The 24,611-nt window shown below is 37.4% G+C and overlaps 1 protein-coding gene across 1 annotated transcript in view; it reads right to left on the reverse strand.

Moving 5' to 3' along the window:
- The window catches only part of RSF1 (remodeling and spacing factor 1), a 165,817-nt gene that overhangs the window by 15,325 nt on the left and 125,881 nt on the right, over positions 1 to 24,611 (reverse strand). Inside the window, exons 6-11 of the mRNA XM_032427334.1 lie at positions 22,106 to 23,871; positions 20,184 to 20,390; positions 14,470 to 14,574; positions 13,179 to 13,258; positions 8,390 to 8,444; positions 6,761 to 6,870 (exon numbers count right to left, since the gene is read on the reverse strand). Coding sequence (XP_032283225.1) covers positions 6,761 to 6,870; positions 8,390 to 8,444; positions 13,179 to 13,258; positions 14,470 to 14,574; positions 20,184 to 20,390; positions 22,106 to 23,871 — 2,323 coding nt within the window. The remainder of the gene's footprint in view (positions 1 to 6,760; positions 6,871 to 8,389; positions 8,445 to 13,178; positions 13,259 to 14,469; positions 14,575 to 20,183; positions 20,391 to 22,105; positions 23,872 to 24,611) is intronic.

The following is a 24,611-nucleotide window of genomic DNA, read 5'->3' on the forward strand; positions in this document are numbered from 1 at the left end:
TCACCCCTGCCACTGAGCTGCAAAAGCCGCCAGAGACAAGGCAAGTGAACGAATGCAGCTGTGTTCCAGCAGAACTTTATCTATGGACACTGGGATTTGAATTTCATGTAACCGTCCTAAGATTTTCTTCTTTCGGTTCTTTTCTCAGTCATTTATACATATAAAAACCATTCCTAGGTCACGGGCTATGGCTACATAAACTGGCATTTGAGCTGGGATTTGCCCCACAGGCCACAGTTCGCCCACCTCTAACTACACAAATCACACAGCAAAGTAAGTTGAATTAGTGTTCCAGAAATAATACTAAGTATGAGAACTACACTATTACTGTCATCAGGGGTTATATTACTATTATTACCAAGGTCCATATACAGATGCTCAGAATTTTAGAACTAGATAAAAGTACTTTTTCTCACAAGGGCCACTGCCCCCAACTTAGAGAAGACAAGTCTAGATGAGCCCCAAGATTTCTTCACATACAAAACTCCCTTCACTTTAGACCTGAGGTGACCGAAAGGATAAAGTGACTTGCCTAAAACTATCCAAAATATGGTAATTACTAGCTGCGTGTGGCTATCTATATTAAAATTAATTAAAATGAAAAACCCCGTTCCTCGCTTGCCAGATTTTAAGTGCCCCACAGCTACGTACAGCACCACGCCGGACGGCAAAGAAACAGCACGTCTCCATAAACACAGTAAATTCTACTGGACAGCGTTGGATTAAAGGCAGACAATGGATTAACGATAGAGTTTAAAAGCCAAATATTTTGCCTTTTGAGTTAAGAAACTCATTACAGCTATGGATTTCCTCTCTAGAAAAAAAAATATCCACACAAACATAAAATTTTATATCTAATTGTTTCAGGTTAAGAATTCTTCTACAACATAGTTTTTAATGGCTATATAGTATCTAATCTTATAGATGTATCATAATTTAGTTAAAAGTTTACTTCCAATTTTTTCACAATTACAATCATAGCTATGAAAAACAACCCTGCAGCTGTAGCTTAGGTTTTCTTTAACAAATTCTGAGGAAGTAAAAATCTGTATATCCACTCATCAGGCTAGAATAACAGATATAGATAAAGCCAGATGCAGTTAACAGAAAACAGTATTTCTCCCAATGACAGGTTGCAGCTATAAAGTGGCAAAACAGCCTCTTCCTCTGAATGACTTCTACTTTCCTACTCACCGAAAAACCTGGTTTTCTGTGTCAGAGACCATTAGAACCTTTGGACTTACGAAATGGCATCAGTAAGAATAAAATATTCCATGCTTGCCTGGAGGATTTCAGTTACTTTTAACACAAAGAGGCAGCCTTGATTTATATCCCAGATGCAGAGCTTTGAATAATGGAATGGACACAACACCCTACACATCAACTTCAAATTCAGTGCTTTCAGGAAACAGGAACCTGTGTCCACTATGTGGTCTAGATCGGATAGATTTGCCTTCAGCCTAACTCTCATTGCTTCATTTACATTTCATCTAAACTCTACCCTTCCTCAGTATCTTATAACTCTACCTTTTCCTTTGTTTGGTGAGTGCCCATGGTTCCACCAAGAGATTCTGTTGGACCTTAGGTTTGTTCCTGGTATTCTTGCTACAAATAAAACTGTTGGCTTTAAAGGGCATAAAAACTGTTCTTCCAATATCGCTTGGCATCAGGGAAATACAACCCAAAACCTCAATGAGATACCACCTCACACCAGTCAGAATGGCTAAAATTAGTAAGTCAGGAAATGACAGATATTGGCGGGGATGTGAAGAAAGGGGAACCCTCCTACACTGTTGGTGGGAATGCAAGCTGGTGCAGCCACTCTGGAAAACAGTATGGAGGTTACTCAAAAAGTTGAAAATAGAGCTACCATACGACCCAATTGCACTACTGGGTATTTACCCCAAAGATACAAATGGAGGGATCCAAAGGGGTACGTGCACCCCGATGTTTATAGCAGCAATGTCCACAATAGCCAAACTATGGAAAGAGCCAAGATGTCCATCGACAGATGAATGGATAAAGAAGATGTGGTATATGTATAGAATGGAATATTATGCAGCCATCAAAAAATGAAATCTTGCCATTTGCAATGACATGGATAGAACTAGAGGGTATTACGCTAAGCAAAATAAGCCAATCAGAGAAAGACAAGTATCATATGATCTCACTGATATGAGGAATTCTTAATCTCAGGAAACAAACTGAGTGTTGGTGGAGTGGTGGGGGGTGGGAGGGGTGGGGTGGCTGGGTGATAAGACACTGGGGAGGGTATGTACTATGGTGAGCGCTGTGAATTTTAAGACTGATGAATCACAGACCTGTACCTCTGAAACAAATAATACATTATATGTTAAAAAAAAAAAAAGATAGTAGGAAGGGAAAAATGAAGGGGGGGAAATCGGAGGGGGAGATGAACCATGAGAGACTATGGACTCTGAGAAACAAACTGAGGGTTCTAGAGGGGAGGGGGGTGAAGGGATGGGTTAGCCTGGTGATGGGTATTAAAGAGGGCACGTATTGAATGGAGCACTGGGTGTTATACACAAACAATGAATCATGGAACACAACATCAAAAACTAATGATGCAATGTATGGTGACTAACATAATAAAAAAAAAAAAACTGTTCTTCAAGGGTGGTAGCAATTTATAATATAACCATGAAGTTAATTTTATCATCTAACTTTTTTCTAATTTTGAAAATTATTTTCTTGTTCTTTTACTTTTTTTTTAAAGATTTTATTTATGTATTTGACACAGAGAGAGAGACAGCGAGAGAGGGAACACAAGCAGGGGGAGTGGGAGAGGAAGAAGCATGCTTCCCACTGAGTGGAGAGCCGGATGCGGGACTCGATCCCAGGACCCTGAGATCATGACCTGAGCCGAAGGCAGACGCTTAATGACAGCCACCCAGGCGTCCCTGTTCTTTTAATTTTAATGTGATTACTGAGTAAGGCCAAATAATAGTTTCATGTTTATTGGTCATTTTTGCTTTTTCTTTTACAAGGCTGGTTTGAATCCTTTGCCCGTTTTATCAGCCAGTGTGCATCTTTTACTACTTGTAAGAGCTTTTAAGGTATTAAAAGATTTTTTTTTTTTAAAGATTTTATTTATTTTTTTGACAGAGAGAGACATAGCAAGAGCAGGAACACAAGCAGGGGGAGTGGGGGAGGGAGAAGCAGGCTTCCCGCTGAGCAGGGAGCCCGATGCGGGACTCGATCCCAGGACCCTGGGATCATGACCTGAGCCGAAGGCAGACGCTTAACAACTCAGCCACCCAGGCGCCCTAAGGTATTAGAGATTTTAATACTTTGTCATATGTTGCAATTATTTTTTCTTTTACTTTAATTTTATTTATTTATTTATTTATTTTTTAAAGGTTTTATTTATTTATTTGAGAGAGAGAGAATGAGAGAGAGCACATGAGAGGGGGGAGGGTCAGAGGGAGAAGCACACTCCCTGCAGAGCAGGGAGCCCGATGTGGGACTCGATCCAGGGACTCCAGGATCATGACCTGAGCCGAAGGCAGTCGCTTAACCAACTGAGCCACCCAGGCGCCCGTCTTTTACTTTAATTTTAAAAAATTTATTCATTAGAGAGAGAGAGAGAGAGAGAGAGCACAAGCAGGGGGAGGGGCAGAAGTAGAGGAGAAGCAGACTCCCCACTGAGCAGGGATCCCGTTGCAGGGCTCCATCCCAGGACCCTGGGATCATGACCTGAGCCAAAGGCAGATGCTTAACCGACTGAGCCACCCAAGTGCCCCTGTTGCAATATTTCTATCCAAAGTGTATTTCCCCTTTAGCTTCTGCTTATTTTTTAAGTTTTGAGAAATGAAAACTGACATCTTGCCCTGCTACAATTATGAATATGTGCCCATAACATTTCCAGTCAGCCCCCTCCCAAATAAACAAATGTAAAAAGTCAACGCTGTCTAGTTCTAGTTTCCAAAATAAACAAAACCTTGGTTTCCCTAAAGTAACTGATTTCCTAACAAAAATGTCTTTATTCTCAACTTCAGTAACGTTAATGGCTGGAGACACAACAGCTTTTACAGACATCATGGAAAAAGCTACTGTATTTCCACAATGAAAAAAAACTATACTCACTGTAATTTTTAAAATTCGTAAGGCATTCCTTTTGAATTCTAACTCCTTTGCAAAATTTCTTTCCAAGAAAATATTTTCTTTTAGAAGTAAGTACTTCTAAGTCTTTCTTAAATTTTATGTAATCAAATCTCCTTTCCATTATTGTTTCTATGTTTGGTGCTACGCTTAAAAAGTTGCTCCTTACAGATTACATACCTTCCTTAAATTTTTTTGAGAAGTAGATATTAAGGCATAAATAAATTAATCACACAATACATTTTATGCTAAATATAGTTTTTCATAAATTTCTATATTACTGTTATATAAATTTAGAGCTGAAGGGATCACCTGCGTTAATCCGCCATCAACCAAGACCTAGGGAAATGGACCATTCCAAGTTACATGGGTAATACGTGGTATGGTGAGGACTATAATATTATTCTTCTGTACCCCAATCCAATGCTACTTCTAGTCAGCTTTGATGTCATCCTCTCTGTTAGCAGCAGTAAGAATCTGATAAACAATTACTAAATGATAATGGTGATGAAATTCTTTTCTGTCCTCTTTCTGTGGTAATACTTTATTAAGTGCTTTATATTTTACACTCACAATAATCCCACTGCACCCATGTACAAATTAAACTCTAGGTGTATTCAGACCTTAAATATGAAGAGTAAAACTTATTAGAGAAAGCACATGAATGACTTTCTTAATACCTCTCAGTTAAATTTCTTTTAAAAAGTACTAAGAAGCAGAAATAATAAAGAAAAAATGACAAGAGACATACAAACACCCAGCAAGCAAATGAAAAGATGCTCATCATCAACAACAATGAGGGAAGTGCAAATCAAAATCACGAGATATTGCCTCATATCCGCTAGGATCGTCACTATCAAAAAAACCCTCCAAAGCCAACCAGTGTTGGCAAGGATGTGGAAAACCTGGAAACTATATACTGCTGGTGGGAAACAAAAGGGTGCAACTGCCATGGAAAACATCATGGACGTTCCTCAAAAAACACAAAAATATAAGTGCCATAGGATCCAGCAATCCCACTTCTGGGTGTACATCCAGGATGAAATACTAAGAGTAAATCTCTCCTTCTTTTAACAACCACAACTACATCAAGATTGAAAGATAATACAGTTCTACTGTAAGGTTTGTTCTGAAACTGTGAATTGTTACAACAAGGCTGATATATTAGAAAATAATTCAAGTATAATGTGTATTTTATACTTGCTTTAAGTAATTTTATTCATGAGAAACACTAGGTAAATGTAGAAAACTGCATCTAGCCACACAAGCATATACAAACTGCATACATATACACACCTCAAATATCTACCAGCAACCTCAGCTCATTATGCGTGTTACAAGACCAATCAACCCTCCTTCTACCACCACACAATGATTTACAAATTGCAACCCACCTCACAACCACTTCCACAGACAAACTCCAGGGATTTTTCAACAGAAAATGTGGTAATTAGCGTAGTATTTATACTAGTTCTTAACCATTTAACGTGCATCAAATGTTACTATGTTTTTATTACAGTCGTATTTTTTTTAAATTTAATTTTATTATATTATGTTAATCACCATACATTACATCGTTAGTTTTTTGGGTTTTTTTTGTTTTTTAAAGATTTTATTTATTTATTTGACAGAGAGACACAGCTAGAGAGGGAACACAAGCAGGGAGAGTGGGAGAGGGAGAAGCAGGCTCTCGGCTGAGCAGGGAGCCCGACGCGGGGTTCAATCCCAGGACTCTGGGATCACAACCTGAGCCAAAGGCAGACGCCTAACGACTGCGCCACCCAGGCGCCCGACATCATTAGTTTTTGATGTAGTGATCCATGATTCATTGTTTGTGTATAACAGCCAGTGCTCCATTCAATACGTGACCTCTTTAATACCCATCACCAGGCTAACCCATCCCCCCACCCCCCTCCCCTACATTCATATCTTTAAAAAAAAAATGTCACTAACGAAATTTTTGAGTGTGGCCCTACCTCCATATTTCCCATAATCCCTATGGTTTATATTGTGTGATTTTACACAGCCCGGCAATTTTTAGGAATTCATATCTTGTATTACAGAAGAACTGACTTTACACTTGCTCCTTCCGTGAGCAGGCTTTGATTTCATTAGTTATGATGATTTTATATAAAATGGTACCATGATAAGTACTTTCAAAAAGAATTGGTTGCTATGAGGGCATATAATAGATTTGATCAAGAGAACGTTAACAAGGTGAAAGCAGGAGGGAAATCCTAGGTCGAGTAAAGAGCATGTGCAAACGAGCTGAAAGAAGACTGGCTGATAATGACAGAGTGAGGAAAAATGTGGATGACACGGAGCTGAAAAGCTGGGTACAGAGCAGACTCTGTGGTGCCTGTAGGGGCCTTGTTAAAGCATCGATCCTTATCCCAAGAGCTACAGAAATCTGACAAAGTATATTAAGCAGAAAAGGATGACATGAGCAAATCTACGTTTTGAAAAGATCATGTTGGCTGCTCTAAAACGGCATGATTCTAAAGACAGTAAGTAACAAATATATATATATCTAACTAATGATCATTATGAAAAAAAGCATATCCTCTTGGGTCATATTTTATAATTTAAAAAAACATTTTACACTCTTCTCTTGTAACCATTTCCACATATTTCATACCTATAACTTATACATTTCCGTGTTCTTGTTGACCTCCTTTCAAGTAAGTTTGCTTTGGATTTTTTTGAATCTTTTTTCTTTTCTTCATGATCTTCAGAAAAATCTGGCTCCTGGTTTAAAAATATGATAACAAATATATAAGTTATTAGGACAAACAAAAAGCTTCTTGGAATGAATAGTTTTCTAATGTCTGTCTAGGCAGCACATGTGAAAGATCTGAAAAAGTGAGGTGATCTCACCCCCCCCAAAACTGAATGAACATGGCCACACTAAGTAGAGAGATTAAAAAGAGTACTGGTGATCAAGGGATGAAGCCCTTCTGTATTAAAATTCTTACGTTTCTGTGAGTTTATAATTACCTCTTTTAAAACAATCATGGTGAAGTTTCTCCACTGATAAATTTTTTAACAAATAATTAAATTGAACACATAGAAGATATTCAGAAGATATGCTGAATCAATGAAATAATGGATTTAGAAAAAGAAAGAAGCATGATGATGAAGGAAAGTAACTAACCAAGACAGGTTACTTAAGCGTGTGATTTAATTAAGGCTGAATGAAACTGTGTATGAAACTAGGAACATTTCTTCATTTCCAAATGAAAACCATGTTACATGTACTTTCACTCATGAGATATCCTTAATTAGAAATTAGACTAATAATGTAAAACAATATTCCTTCAAAGAAACCAACTGTAAAGAACAAATACTGAAGTTTCTAATAACCAACTCCCAAAGCACAGGATTAAAAACCCAATCTCCCTGAACTATTCTTTTGTCACTTTACATAAACAACACATAAAGAAGCTAAAAACAAATTACCCAGTATAATACAGGGTTAAAAAAAAAAAAAACCACCCCAGAACATATACCCCATAGCAGTGAGCTATATAAATCTGATTTGAACGTGATATTACATTTTAGGGCTATCAGCATATATGTAATTTTTATTTTATTATTACTGTTATTTTCTTTAGTAGACTCTACACCCAACATGGGGCTCAAACTTACGACCCCGAGATCAAGAGTTGCATGCTCTACCGACTAAGCCAGCCAAGCAGCCCAGCATATATTTAATTTTAATCATGAGGGAAAATATGGGTGATTTCTTTAAGGTCCTAAATTTCTACTTTTTTTTTTTTTTTTTTATTAGACAGAGAGAGAGTACAAGCAGGGGGAGCAACAGAGGGAGAAGGAGAAGCAGGCTCCCCGCTGAGCAGGGAGCCCGACGCGGGATTCGATCCCAGGACCCCAGGATCATGACCCGAGCCAAAGGCAGACACTTAACAGTCTGAGCCACCCAGGCACCCCCACTTTTTTTTTTTTTTTTTTTTTTTTAAGATTTTATTTATTTATTTGAGAGAGAGCACATGAGAGGGAGGAGGGTCAGAGGGAGAAGCAGACTCCCTGCTGAGCAGGGAGCCTGATGTAGGACTCGATCCCGGGACTCCAGGATCATGACCTGAGCTGAAGGTAGTCGCTTAACCAACTGAGCCACCCAGGCGCCCTCCACTTTTAATAAAACAGGTATACTGTATATTTAAAACTATTCACATTACATAAAGTGGGTTAAATTTTAAAACAATTATGACAGTCTCTTCTTCAAAAATACTACAAACCAGAAACTTACTTGTGGAGGAATGATGTTTTCGATACTGATACCCACATACACCAAACGTTCTTTCCTTTAGGTGAAAACAAAAACGCACGCAAAATGAGATTTGCTAAAAATAAAATTGTTATGAAAACATTGCTAACACAGACAATACTAAAATTACGATTTCATGGTAACGGCAGAGGCTAGGTCAGACACGTCAGCTACTGTCTACAGAGCTTATCGTACTGGTATCTGTGGGAGGCACAAAACTTTCTAAAGGTAAAAACTGTAAAAAGGTGTAACTGAAAGTTGTAGTCTTGGAAGTAATTATACTGATGAAATAAAACCTGCGAGCTGAAGTAGACGAGGAAACTTCATGAGGAGAGTTATGCTGCAACTCACTGACAAAGTGATTAGCCAGGAAGTCAACGCTGGACAAACTAGATCTTTGTTAGGCCGGACATTTTCATATGTGTATATACACAGCCATAATCTCAAGGTAATAAGTATCAATACTAAAAAAAGAAATTCTATGCAATAGAACCATGTCAAGGTCCCAGTGATTGATACTAAAACCATGCGTTTGCAGAGAAGAAAAAAGGCAGTGCAGCGACACGGCTCTGCACCCTAGTTGCTCCAGTGAAGATCAGTTTTAGAGCCAGTTAACACTTCTTCAGGCAATGTGGATTTAGAACACTAACGAGATCTCCATAGTTTCTTTTCAAAGAAACAAACCTTTGTTGATTTTAATCCAACAAATTTTCCATTAACAAACTGCTACACCCAATAGGTGTTTTTTCTGGTTCTCCCGAAGTTAATCTAATTCACCAAGGACAGATGAGCTCTTATATGCAGGCCAGTGTATGTTGAACTGAACAGAAATAACCACTCTTCCTCCCTTTGCTTGTGATGTCCCTTATAGAAGGGCATTACTCATCCAGTTACCTGGGTCCTTCAGAATGCAGCCTTTACTGCCCTAGAAACCCTTGGCTCTGCTAACAAGAATCTTACAGTCTTTTTGAGATGGGTTATAAAGCTATTCAGTCAAAAATTGGGCACGTAAGAAAATGATAAAGTTATTTTAATCAAAACCTGATTTAAAATAGTACAGTTAATGAATTAAAAACTAGGAAAGGCAAAAACAGTACTGGCTGAAATTAACAGGGAAGGCTTCATGGAGAAGTCAGAACTTGAGTTCTCTGTTACTAAATATGTTCAACACATATCTATCCCTACACTAACCAAGTTTACTGTTTTATCAGTTTCCTCTTTTATACCTCAAAATCTCTACTTTCACTTTATTATTATCTCAACTCAACTGAAAAACATTCAGTTCACATCCACCATATTGAGGTCATGATCTGTGTCAGGCTTGGGAATCCTGAGGGCAAATAATACACGGTTCTTGTCCTCACAATTATTCAACAACTGACTGTAGTCCATTATGAACAGGTATAATGGAAACATGAAGAAGGAATAACTTGTTTGAAGAGCTGAGAAAGTGGAGGCTTTAAATAGGTGGTAACAGTTGAGTAGGCTCTTGAAGGTAGGTATGATTTCTCATCACAGCATTTTCTTGCTCAGTAATCTTATAGAAAGATACCTCTTCCACTCCATCTCACCACCACCTAGTTCAATGATCATACTGGGCCCAGACCTCATCATTACAAATAACCACACCCTTCCTAAAATTTCAATTTCAGGGAACCTATACTCTGACGTCTACTGGCTCACTTTCCGGCTTACTCCCTCTGGTACACTGATTTCAACAATTCCCTAACTCCAGTGGGACCTCTATCCATCGACCCTAGCCTCTTTTCACTGTCCAATACTCCCTTGTGTCCTTACTTTCCCCCTTACCTGGCTTAGACTCCACGGTCCATCATTATAAATACTCCTTTGCATACACTTTCAAATTCCTTGTCTCTTTCTCTCCTTCCCTCTGTTACATTACCTGGAAAATTCCAACCCTGATTAAATCCAACTCTCTGCTAGCAAACACTAGTAAAAGTACTCTGGAAGTACAGAGCTATTTGAATTCCCAAATAATTCCTGCACCAAGTTCTGGAAGGGATGTTTACCAACCAGTTGAAGGGACTTCTGAAATGTCAAATTTCACAGAGCATCACAGCTCCAGCTCTGTAGACAGTTTCTGGCTAGTCACTAATTACTCATTGACAAATCCTTCTTTTTCACCATACTGTAGAGCCCTTTAATGTAGAGACCACATATACACTTCATGTTGATTACACTGCCTGGCATAAAGTGGGTGCTCACTACATGTTGGTTAAATGTTGAATAAATGTATGAACAAAGGGAAAGATGCTCCCGTGCTAGGATATAGAGAGTAACCAAGGCCGTTAAGTTTCTAGGATGAGTGCTAGAGAAATTATTTTTACAGATTTTAAAAAGGATGAATAAAAATGCTCATTTTTAAAAACAGATGGAGTCACCTAGAGTTTACAGTTAATATTTTACTTTAGAAATATACATATTTTGCTCTTTAGAGCCCCTAGGATTCATATATATCAGGATCTATGTATATTAGAAGCTATATATAAAGAAAACTTTGTTAACCAGATTATTGGGAAGAATTAAAAAATAATAGCAATAATTCAGTTAACTGGCTTTGTGGCAGACTGTTCGCTCCATAACAGTAACTTTACTCTCCTTTTCGTGATCCAATCTCAAAAAGAATTTAGTGTGTGAACTAAAGCCATAATTTTGGATGTCCTCTTAAAGGATGACATTTAAGTAAAGAGGATTACCAAAAGTAGAAGGGAAAGCAAATGAGTTAGTAAATGGGAAGACCAATAGTGTGAATAAGTATTGTGGCACATTTTAACATAAATTTCTAAAATTTTAAGTATTTCTTAATTGCAACAATATACCCTATAGTGAGGCAGTAGTCAAAAATTTTTAACCAGCCTTTCCACAAAACTGCTCATTTCTCAGAAGGGCAGGCAGATTTCAAAAAGAATAAAGAAAATGCCTAATCTTTATTATGATTTAATTTGAAGCATCCTTAGTTAAATCTTTTCTAGTGTCAAAAATAAAAACAGGAACAACTGTGAATATTAAAATAGTCCTAATAATTATATAAAGGACTATTACCCAGAGTTTCTAAATACACAGGTATTTAGACAACTGATTTTTTAAAAATGAAGTATTTTTATCTCCTAGTCAACTTTATACAGATTAATTTTGCCTTTAAACCAAGTAGCATCCATTATAAACCAGAGAGCTGAAGCTGACTAGTAAGGAAAAAACCAGGATCTGGAGGCTGAAACCACTGAGTTCACAGTATGGGGGAGTAAAATGAGTGGATTATCAAATGAGCTACCTGACTGTCTTAAAGCAAGCTAAATTTGGGGGGAGGGGGAAGACTATGAGATAGCAGGTAAAAGTTACAGTAGCAGCAAATGAAGGTAGTAGGACCAGGAGACATTGTTTAAATTTTCTCATAATATGTACAAATGGGCATCAAATCCTCCTGATTAAGGTTCTGAAAATTCTCTTTTAATACCTCTACTTTATTACATAAGGTATGTCCTAGTTCAGGCCTCACCGGCTCTCCTGGACTCCACTGCAACAGTCTCAACTCTAATTCCTTTTTATTGTTACAAGGGCATGTTTTCTGAAATAGAGACCTGATTATACTTATCTCTCCTTTGATGGCTCTCTTACTACCTGTAGAGAATAATTCAAATCCCCTAGTCCAATATGCCAAACTGTTCACAGTTCGGCCTCAATCTGCATTTACAACTTCATCTTCTACCACTCTCCCCCCCTCACGTTCACATTTTGTTCACACTTTGTCAGGACTTGCCTGATAACCCAAACCCCTATCAGAACTAAAATGCCCCTCCACGGCATTCCTGTATTGCTCCGAATATGCCATGATCTGTCTACTTTACTATATATACCACTGGCCAATATGGCTGTATTCTGACAGAGGTGAGTTCTCACTCACTCACCTTTTCTCTTCAGTTTGGTACACAGTAGGCATGAATAACTGTTTAGCAATAGAATAATCAAGGAAGGTACAAATAAATATAAATAAACATAAACTTACTATGCTGATTTTGAGCCCCCTTTTAAAGACTGGATTCAACTCCAGTCTTACCTCCTCCAAGAAGTCTTCTCCAACTGCTTTAAGACTACATTGCAATGGTAAATTGGAAAGGGAGGCATATCTTATGACTATAAGTTATGACTCTTAGGACACAGCTCAGCATTTAAATGCTCTTTATTTTAGCGGTGTTAATTCTGCCCACCCAAAGAGATGACATGGGTAACTAGAGCAGTTCTGAGAATTTTCTTGTACTCACTACATACTTAGTAAGGTACATATCCTCCACAATAACTGGGCCAATATTTATTCAGAGTAGGTTTTGATAAATATTTTAGATCAGTAGTTGGCAAACTTTTCCTGTAAAAGGACAGATAATAAATTAAGTGTGGCAGGGCAAAAGGTTTTACCGTAACTACCCAACTCTGCTGCTGTATGTTAAAGCAGCAACAGACAATACATTAACAAATGAGCATGGCTGTGTTCCAATAAAACTTTTTTTATGGACAATGAAACTGGAATATAGAATTTTCATCTGTCATGAAGATTCTTGTTTTGATTTTTTTCAATCATTTAAAAATGGAAAACAAACATTCCTAGTGGGCAATACAAAATTAAGGAGCATGCCAAATTTGACCCATGGGTCACAGTTTGCCAATAATTATTTTAGATAGATATATTAACCTATATTGCAAAACAATTGTATTATCAAATTCCCAAGTAAAACATTAAGACACATTATCACAATACCTGCGTTCAGCACGTTCCTTCTTCTTTAAGGCAACATCCAAATCCTGCAATTGTTCTTCTAATTTCTCACATAGTAGTTTCTGAAAGAGCAAAACACGAGTGTTATTTTTTTTTTTTTAAAGAAAGCTCTAGGCCCAGCGGGGGACCCTGAGATCAAGAGTCGCATGCTCTACTGACTGAGCCAGCCAGGTACCCCCCCATGAGTGTCATTTTTAACACCTTCCCACAAACATTTATCCCTTGCATGCTGGCTCACGATACTATGCTATTCTGAGAGCTGATGAGGGCTCACACAGTGAATGAACACGGAGATAGTCCTTGTGTTTAACGACATAAAGAGGTGCCTCAGCATCCACTGAACTGAAGATGAGCACAGTATCTCTGCAGTAACACACACGTTGGGGAAACTCCTAGCCTCATCAAGAAATACATTCTATGCCTATGTTGCTGGTGGTAATCAACGTTTAAAATAGCATCTGGCTCAACATGTTTACATGACAGTGATGAAAAAGTTTTAAGACTCCCACAGCATTTTTAAGGGAGAAGGTTCTATGTATAATACAATATAATGGTGCCAATCACTATTTTTAAAAAAGAGAATGGGAAGAAATTACACAACCATGCCACATGGTGATTGGGTCAAAACGGAGCTGAAGAATATAACTGAAAAAGCTATGCTAAGCCAAGGAAGTCCAGTTTGCTGGGAAATGCAATAAAGCCCATCATTTTTAAAGTGAGATGAGACTGGACTTGTGACAGAAAGGACCCTGTGAGTGCAGTTACATAAAAACAGTCTGTTCTTCAGCTTTCAAAAGAAATTCACCTGAATCACGATATAAGAGAAATATAATCCATGTTTCTATTTATAGTAGCATCATAGTGGTACATAATTCATAATACCATCCATAAAACTGAAAAGAAGGAGGTGGGCAGAAATGAAAAAGAGGATGAAACAAAGGGATAAAGAAACTTAATTTTTCCCTCATATATCATTTTAATTTGGGGCTTTGTGCCTGTAACAAATGTGAGAAAAAAATAAATCAGAGATTATAATTTTATAAAAATTAGAGGTCTTTGAAAAATGCTTTGGGAGAAAAAAAAACAAAGGCCTAAAAGATATTAATAAAAGGTAGTTTTTTTCAAGAGTCTCAAATTTCACAGAACTTTAAACAAAAGGTAAACAATATTTACAAATTGCTTTGAAAATGAAAAATGTTTAGTGGCTGTCAAGAAGTATTATTCATTGGAATATAACACCGAAGACTAAAAACAAAGGCGTGCTGGGTCATACGTGTTGGCAGGGGGGGCAGAACCACTCTCCATCTGGGATGATCATCAGTGGAGGGCGAAGGCAGGCAGTGTGGTACCCACTGTCACAAGAGTCACACAGAAGAATCTGAAATAAACCACACGGAAATGTCAACCTAATTCCACGACTAAAATTCAATGCCTCTGAAGTTAAAGACATTTCAATAATTTTTTGGTACTATACTAAGAAATACTCTATATCACAGTATCTTTATTTGCATAAAACTAAAAAAGCTCTAATTGGGATCTAACACGTCATTAAAAAAAATAATTTGCAATATGTTAAACTACAAAATTGAGCGAAAAATTAGAAGTCCTTTTTTTTTTTTAAGATTTATTTACTTTAGAGAGAAAGAGACAGAGAGCTGGAGCGTGGGGAGGAGCAGAGGAGGAGGGGAAGGGAGGGGGAAAGAATTTCAAGCAGATTCCACGCTGAGCACAGAGCCTGATGGGGGCTCGATCTCATGACCCAGAGATCATGACCCCAGCCAAAACCAAGAGCCGGACGCTCAACCGACTAAGCCACCCAGGCAACCCACAAGTTCTTCTTTCTTTTTTTTAAAGATTTTATTTAATTTTAGTTATTTTTTAAAGTAGGCTCCATGCCCAGCGTGGAGCCCAATGTGGGGCTTGAACTCATGACCCTGAGATCAAGACCTGAGCTGAGATCAAGAGTCAGACACTTAACTGACTGAGCCACTCAGGCAGCTCTTAAGATTTTATTTATTTATTTTTAAAAAGATTTTATTTATTTATTTGTCAGAGAGAGAGCACACAAGCAGGGGGAGCAGCAGAAAGCCCAACACGGGGCTCGATCCCAGGACCCTGGGATCATGACCTGAGCCAAAGGCAGACGCTTAACTGACTGAGCCACCCAGGCGTCCCCTTAAGATTTTATTTTTAAGTAATTTCTACATCCAACATGGGGCTTGAACTTACAATCCTGATATCAAGAGTCACATGGTCTGACTGAGCCAGCCAGGTACCCCAAATTACAAGTTCTTCTGACCTGGAGTTATAAACCTTTTTTAGTGTGCCTTGACGACTGTAACAACATATCCCTTATAACAAAGTTTTACAGTTCAAGCATCATAAACTTCCCTACCACACATAGGATTTTAAAAATACAAATAATTCCCACTTTACTTATTTTAAGGATTTTATTTATTTATATGTGAGAGAGAGAGACAGCGAGAGTGAGCGCATAAGCAGGGGGAGCAGCAGGCAGAGGGAGAAGCAGGCTCCCTGCTGAGCAGGGAGCCCAACGCGGGGCTCGATCCCAGGATCATGACCTGAGCCAAAGGCAGACACTTAACCAACTGAGCCACCCAGGCATCCCTAATTCCCACTTTAAATAGCATTTCAATTACCTGTCTGTAAGAAACATTCATGATCCTTTTTATAATGAAAATTCAAATATGGAAGGGACAAAGGGGGTATGAGGAATGGAGCTATACTTAGGACCATCATGTTCACAAACAAAGGCTAACAATAATTAGACTTAAGTTGTCATTTTATATTATTTGAGTGTAAGATGACCAATTCTTTGAAATTTAAAATGCACACTCAGGAATGTTTAACTTAAAAAAACTTATTTTTAAATAATTTTAGATTTACAGAAGAGTTGCAAAGATAGAATTCCCATAAATCTTTTACCCTGCTTCCATTAATGTTAACATCTTACATAACCATGGGATATTTATCAAAATTAAGAAATTAACATCAGGGTCGCCTGGGTGGCTCAGTCATTAAGCGTCTGCCTTCAGCTCAGGTCATGATCCTGGGGTCCTGGAATCAAGCCCCGCATCAGGCTTCTTGCTCAGCAGGGAGCCTGCTTCTCCCTCTCCTTCTCTACCTCCCCTTGCTTGTACTCTCTCTCTGTCAAATAAATCAATCTTAAAAAAAAAAAAGAAAAAGAAATTCACATCAATACATCACTATTAACTGACCAACAGACCTTATTCAGATTTCACCTGTTTTTCCACTAATGTTCTCTTTCTGATTTCAGAATGCAATCTAGGATATTATATTGCATTTAATCATGTTTCCTCAATCTCCTCCAATCTGTAACAGTTGCTTGGTCTTTTTGTGTTTTCCATGACTTCGACAGTTTTGAAGAGTATTAGTCAGATATTAGGTAGACTGCCCCTCAGTTTGGGTTTGTTTGAGGTCTTCCCTTGATTAGACTGAGGTTATGGGTTTTGGAGAATACCACAGAGGTGAAGTGCCCTACTTACTGCATCATATCTGGGGGTACGTGATATCATCATGACCTATTACTAATAATATTAACCTTGATCACTTGGTTACGGTAGTATCTGTTGGTTTTCATCACTGCAAAGTTACTACTTTTCACTTTCCATACCTATTCTCATTACAGGTACTAAGTCCAGCCCACACTCAAGGGGAGGAGGATTAAGCTGCACTTTCTGGAGGGTGGAATATCAAAGAATTTGGAGGTACAAGTTAAAACTTATTAATTAAAATTAATAAATTTCACCCACTAATTTTAGCGCTCATCAGTCCTACATTATTGCTTGCAACAGTTGTTACTATGGTGTTCTAATGATGATTACCTATTTCCCTCATGCCCTCTAATATTTGGAATTCTTCTGTAAAGAAAATATGTCCTTCTCCCCCATTTATTTGTTTATTCAGTCACTTTATATCAGGATCAACTAACGAAGATTTATTTTTTTTGGGTTAGAATCTAAAACCATTATTTAATTTATTGTTCAAATTGCTAGTTCTTTCTCCTTAGGACTCATTTGCATCCTTTATTTTAAGCACTTTTTTACTTTCTGACACTATGGGACATTCCTGGCACATCTTGTATTTTCTCTGCCCACACCTTTGTATTAGCCTTTTCTCCTAGAAGCCCTGGTTCCTTTATTGGACAATGCTATTTAGAAACCAAAATCTGGGGGGCAACTGCGTGGCTCAGTCGGTTAAGTGTCGGACTCCTGATTTTGGCTCAGGTCATGATCTTAGGGTCATGGGATCCGAGTCCTGCGTTGGGGTCCCTGCTCAGTGTGGAGTCTGCTTGTCCCTCTCCACCTGCTCCTCCCCCTGCTCTCTCTCAAATAAATAAAATCTTAAAAAAAAAAAAGAAACAAACAAACATATGGGTGCTGAGTGCTATGATACTAGGTATCACCTCTTCTAGGCTCTCTCAGAGGACAGAGCTATGATATATATGTATGTAGGGCAATCCATGTAAACACACAGATCTATATTAAAATAAGCATGAGTTCATACCAGTATCTCCAGCTCTAATCCAGTACCACAGGGCTCATTCTAGCCTTTGACCTTGTTCATTTGTGGCTCCAATTCTCCACACTTCATTTATTTGTTCAACTGTAGTATATATGTAAAGCAGTTTCTAAATTGCTAACACGAACCACGGGGGCTTAGAGGAGAGCAGTGGGATGTGCACCCAAGTGCAGCGATTTAAAAGTGAAAAGCTGCCTTCCCCCTTCTCCTTACAATGCATCACCATTTGCTGCCAATACCCAGAACTCAATACTAAGTCATGTGAGTGTTTAACTTGAGTTATACACCGACCGATCACACAGGCATATGTAGACTACCCTGGGCACCTAATTTCATTTATCACATTGTTTGCATGGTAAAACGTAATCTAAATTTCAAATAACAAAATTAAAAGTAAACTTTTAGAATATAATTTATTTAAAAAGTGATGTTTGTCTCTTATTCTGTAATAAAGATAAAATTCCGTTAAAATCCTACTGTGTAAGATTTCCAAGCCTCAGGCAATGCTCCATTGATTTTGACTAAAGCACGTGGAACACCCCATAGAGTTCCAGATTCATCAATGAATTTATTGTTTTTCTGCTGTAAGCTCAGTGAGGACAAGGACCATGTCCTTCTAATTCAGCGTCATTTCTGTACCACTTACACACATCATAGTTGCTTGACATTTTGATTTATGATTATCCTTAAACACTGGGCATAAGGAATCCACCACATCTTCAGTTTCTAATGTCACTCTTTTTTGGCAGAGTAGCCAGGAATGGGATTTTCAGAGCAGTTATTAAAATAACCAAATAAATGAAAGTCCTATGTGTGTGTTCCAAGAAGGGTACAACTTTCTCCATTTCCTCAACATCACCTCTGCTCACTTCATTTTACTTCTCATTTCCTCACACCCCTTTGCTGCTAACATCTATTGCTGCCTCAGTCAAAATGCACTCTCTTGGTTTAAAAAGATATTAGAAATGGCAGGGAAAGAACACAGGTGCTAATTTTTGATTTGGAGGGCAGAAAAGACCACTACCTCAAATCTTCTCTTGGCCTTTCTCCACACAAAAATCTTGACCTAACTTTCACAGCCTGATGATCATAAAAATTCTTGGAAGGGTCTTCTCAGCATAATTTCAACATCTATTCTCAGAGCTAAACTCCTTCTCTGTTTCTGAACACTCTGAAACTATGGGAATATGATAAACATTATTGATAAATTTAATTTCCAGATATGACTGTAACATTAAGGAAGCGAAAGAACAAGTAAACCAGAAATAGCTTTAAACTAGCACACAATAGATGTCAGGAACCGTGCTAAGCCAACTTTACATAACTTATTAAAAACAACCCTCAGCAGACAGTCTCTCCTCTGCTGTCCTGTCCACTGCTCCCTTGTGGTGTGTTCTATAAACTTCTATCTCCTTTAAAAGACAAACAAACAAACAAAAAGCCCTCAAAAGAAGTATGTAGTAGTATTCCCATTTTACAACAAAGAAATTAAGATACTGAGAAGAGAGCACCCGGTAAGTGGTGGAAGCCAGACCTACATCCACGACGGTCTGGCTCTAATGCTTTTCCTATCATCATCCCACACTGCTTTCTAGGAAAAAGAGCCTTGGAGAACCAGCTCACATGAATTTTCCAAACTTTACTGGATTTTGAAAAGTTTCTGCTACACAAAGTTCTACCTACATGGAAGCATCTTTCTTTATTTTTCTTTCTACTTAGTGGTTAGAAATCGCCTTGAAAGTCACATCTATTCAAAACAGACCAATTGTAGAGAATTGGGTATAAAAAGAGTGTTTCTTCAATAGGCTCTTCAGAAAGCTCGTATGAAATGCAAAAATTATATAAACAGGTTAGGAACTGGATTTCCTGATTTAGGCTACTTTTGAAGAACTTACTTCCTGGGTAAGTTCCACTGTCAGTATTCTTCTGAAGATATCTGGTCTAGAATTCATCCTTTTCATTTGGTTTTTTTTGGGGGGGTGTTTTGTTTTGGAATTCCCCATTTTCTAAAGTTTAAAGCCCTACTAGGTTACTACTTGACTTAAATGTTGCTACAGAAAGCAATAAGGCCTTTAGGCCTTACTTCTTTAAAGTTGTCACTTCAGAAATATCATTATAAATTAAAGGGAAAGAAGAAACATTTAAAGAAGAACAGAAGAGAAAAATTTGAATTAATTTGTTGATCTGTGAGAAGAGGTTAGGAGTGTATCCTTAAGTAGAGGAAATATCAATATATAAACCAAGTAGAATGAAAGCAGAATTGGGTTATTATTTGAGAAATAGAAATAAAGGTTATTTTGTGCACAAAAGCTGTGCAGCATTAAAAAATTTCAAATCATGATCAATCCCAGAAGAGGTAGGCTGCTTTGGGTAACCACAGCATGCCAGTAAGATGAATATTGTTCATTTAGATCAGGTACATACTAGCTCAGGATGGTTTGGAAGGCCACATTTTTTGCATGGTTCATCATCATCTGCTAGGATGGCTTCTTCACTTTCCTTTTCTTCCTCTTCCTCTGAAGCTGCAGATGATTTTTCACTGTCCGACCCTTCACTTTCATCATTGCTAGAATATTTCCACCTGCCACGTGTTCGAGAACCAGTCCATCGAACTTTGCCTTTGGGTTTTACCTTATATAAAATTAAAAATTGGAATAATTTGGTATAATAAGAACATTAAAAAACAAGCTTCTCATTATATGTCAATTTTTAGTCAAAATACAAGAAGAAAATGAAAATTACTGTATCTTCATCAGAGATCTACCTACTATTAAATTTTGGTACCTATTTCCATTATTTATTCTACTTTTGTTAGGGGGGTTTATAATGAACATTCTGTCTTATAAGTATTTCCCTAGTCATAAAATATATTATTAACATCACTGTAAACGACTGTATAATATGCCATCACACAGCTGTATTTATCTAATCCCTTACTAGACAGACATTTAGGTAGTTTCCCAGTTTTTCACTTTCACAAAAAATGGCTCCTTGTAAATATAAATTTTTTCGAACCTCTGTGGTTAGGATAAATTCCTTGAAGAGGATTCTGGGTCAAAGGCCATGCTCATTTTAAAGGCTCTCTAAGAGAGCACTGACTATATTCTCACATATTGTTATATAAAAGTTTAAATTCCCATATTAGAGATGAATGTAAAATTTTTTATGGGTCAGAACTGTATATAAAAATCCTGACAAATATAAAAATGTATTATTCAGAGAATAAGTTTATAATGTTGTAAACTGCTTTTTACCACCTGGTTTCAGTCTTTTGATTCATAGTTCAGTTCATTCCTACAGTGTAAGTCCCCATCAAAGACCAAAATAATTCTAACAACAGACGGGGAAATGCTTTTAAAGAATTAAAAATTTAGTATTTCAGGGAACAAAGGATCACTTACAATGGAGAACAATCTGATCACTTAAATAAATTAAAAATAAAAGTAGCAGTTTTCATTATAACAAACTCCTATAAACTAGCTGTAGATTTGTACTAGACTTTGCTTAAAATAAAAGAGTCATAGAAAAGAGAATTCTGGCTTCTAAGACTAATGATTAAATGGGGGAAGACAGACACTCTCATACATGGTAAGGAGAGTATACTAACGGGGCCTTTTGGGGAGGGCAATGTGGCAACAGCTATCAAAAGTTAAAATACACACATGCCCCTTGACCCAGCAATGCCAATTCTAGGAGTCTATTCTAAAGAAATACTCACTTATGTCCAAAAGGATCTTCAATGCAGCATTGCCTGTAATAGTGAAAAATTGGAAACAACCTAAATGTCAATCAATAAGGGAGTGATTAAATAAACTGAGGTACATCCACACTATGGAAAACTGTGTAGCCATCAATAACCAAAAGGTAGACTACATCTACTGACATGGAAAGAGTTCAGAGACACAGTGCTAAGTGAAAAATTCATAGAAAAATGAACATATTCAATTTATTTTTTAAGTGAATGGGTAAATATTTATGAACATACATATTAATGTATGGCAAAAGAATTGGAAAGAGATGTATCCCAAACTCTTAATAGTGTTTATGAGGCATTTTAATTTTTCAATCCTACAGGTTAGGTATTACCTGCATAGTTTACAAAGAGAATATATATTCCCACATTGCCTGTAATAGAGAAAAAGTTTAAAAGATGACAAGATTATACAGCATGAAATTTAATATTTGGGGATAACTAGTGAGAAAAGACATCTCAGATATAGGAAGAAAGATACCTTTTTTTTTTTTTTTTTTAAAGTGCTCTTTGAATGACTTCTTTTTAACCAAAATCAAGAGCTACACTTAGGCCCAATTATTTCTAATAAATAGGAGAATAGGAGGAATTTTACCTTGCTTACTTTAGAATTCGTATCCTTCTCTGTTTTTTTCAGATTTTCTTTTTTGTCTGCTTTCTGCAAAGCTGCTGACTCTTCATCCACTTCATCTTCTCCTTCCCCTCTTTTTTTATCAGCTTTCTGATCTCTGATCTCAGCCACTTTTGCTGTGGGTCTAGATATTCTCGGAGACCTCCTTAAAGTACGACCTACATTTGTTTTCTCTTCTTCCTTTTCTGTCTTCTCTTGCTTGGTTTCTGCTTCTGGAACTTGGGGAGGAGAATCTGGCTTCTTCTTCCGACTGGATATCCTAATTGTTAATTTGATGCCCTCTTTCTGCCTTTCAGAGGTTATCTCTGTGTTTTCTGAGGCAGTGGTTTCTTCTTCAGGAACCAGCTTATATTTAAATTTGCTTTTTTGCGTAGAACCCTTTGTCTCAGAATGATCCTCTGTGCCAGAGGTCTGGGCATTGTCCAGATGATCTGTTTCTACCTTGGTGGATTCGGAATTCTTTTGTAGAATTTCTGGGTCTGTTTTTTCTAGGGGCTGACTTTCAGTGGAACTTGTGCTCTGACATTCCACCACTTCCTTTTCTGAGGCTAATTTCTCACAGTCGTCCGTCATGTTAGATGGTGCCGAGGTTTCAGCTGCCTCAGGAGAGACTAGCTTTACTGATTCTAGAGTATACTTTGGAACCTCCTCTGGTATTGGACTCAATCTTTGTGTGTCCTTATCAAGAAAAGTCTTTTTGGACTTCTCTAACTTTTCAAGACATTCTAGGACTGGTGTGCGCTTATCCTTTTTACTTTTGGGAGACTTCTCGTCAACTTTCAGGGTACAAGATTCAGTGGCAGATAAAGCAGTTTTCAAAGAGAGATCCTTTGCCATCTCAGAAGTCTCAAGAGAGATTTCCATTTCCGGAGGACCAGTTTCCTCTAATTGCCCTTTTTGATTTTGGGACTCTAAGACTGATACTGAACTATCTGCATCTTTCCCTGTAGGGACCACTTCCTTCTCAAGATCACCTATTTTCATATTCGTTATGACAGAATTTAAGGACTCTGCTCCATTTCCCTCCACGATGACACTTCTGTCTTTAGAGGGGCTACAGCTATCTTCTTTTGTATCATAAAACCTTGTCTCCATTTGTTCTGTCTTAAAATTTGCAGTTACCTTTTCATCACTAACTTCTCCATTTACCAGTTGTTTCCCTTCATGACCCAAAATAGTGATTGTAGAGATCCTTTTACAAGTCTCTTCCTCTTGTTTTATTTCATCTTTCAAAAACTCTTTTGTTGGAGTAACTGATTTACACAAAGGTCCTTTGATTGGACTGTCAAAATCATCACTCAATTTAATTTCTCGTTTTTTTAGTGGTATCTTCGCCTGCTGATCATTTTTAATTTTCTCGGTTTCTTCAGTAGACTTCTCAGTGATTTCTTGAGAAGATCGAACATTGCCACCAAACTCCAGCCTCTCTGGCTCTAGCTTCTCCATGCTACCTTTGATATCTTTAGGATCTGCTCTAAATTCCTTTACTTCAACTTTAGTGGGTTTGACATTTTCCTTGAAGGAATCACTTTCTTCTTTGATAATCCTTTTTTCCTCACTTTCTGGCAAAGGTTTTTCTAGCTTGACTATGACTGGCAGTTTGACAAGTTCCTTTTCATCTTCTTTTTCTATTTTCACAGTAGCCTCTTCCAGAGCACTGGGTGTAGAACAGTTTTCTGAATCTACTGGCTGCTCTTCACTTTTCATCTTTTCATTTTCCTTCTGTTCCTCTAAAAATCAGGAAAAAATTTACATAAATCTAAGCATTCAAGATTATAAAATATAAAAGGCTAAATATAATAGATATTCCCATTTGAAATTTCCCTCTTAAAAGAGGTGGCTTGTCAATGGACATTTGACCAAAAAAGAAACATAAAACAAAAAACAAAATACCCCAAATCTGACAGTGAAGGAAATTACCAAACCTGAAGCAAAGCTTCTAAATATTAAAAAATGGTTATTCAGAAAGATTCATGCTTCTGCTTTATACTTTTAGCTTCAGTGTTCTCAATGGAATGCAAATGTTTATACAGTTCAAATAATTTATTCAAGCTCAAGTGATGGCTCAAAAATGTGAACTAAAAATACTACATAAAACATTTCCAAAAGACCGTATTTGTTTTAAAAACTGACAAATGTTCTTCCTTGCAAGTCACTGAGCACTTCATTTCATTGAGGTAACGTGAGCATGGCAGTGGAAAAATGTTTGTTTTATGCTTCCTACGGATTATAAAAATAACACAATTCTGTACAGAAAATGAAACATATGCCCACAAAGAGAATAAAAGGTCCACAATCCTAATACCCAGAGGCAACCACTATTACTATTTTACGTTATTTCATTCTAGTCTTGTATATTTTTGACAAAGTTTCAGGATCATGTTGCCCCATTTTTTTCATTGAAACACTATCACTTTCTTATGATATTTAATGCCTTTTAAGAAATTAGACTTATATAACAGTCCTCAAT

Source organism: Phoca vitulina, unplaced genomic scaffold, assembly GCF_004348235.1.
Source record: "Phoca vitulina isolate PV1807 unplaced genomic scaffold, GSC_HSeal_1.0 scaffold36, whole genome shotgun sequence".
Classification (NCBI taxonomy): Eukaryota; Metazoa; Chordata; class Mammalia; order Carnivora; family Phocidae; genus Phoca; species Phoca vitulina.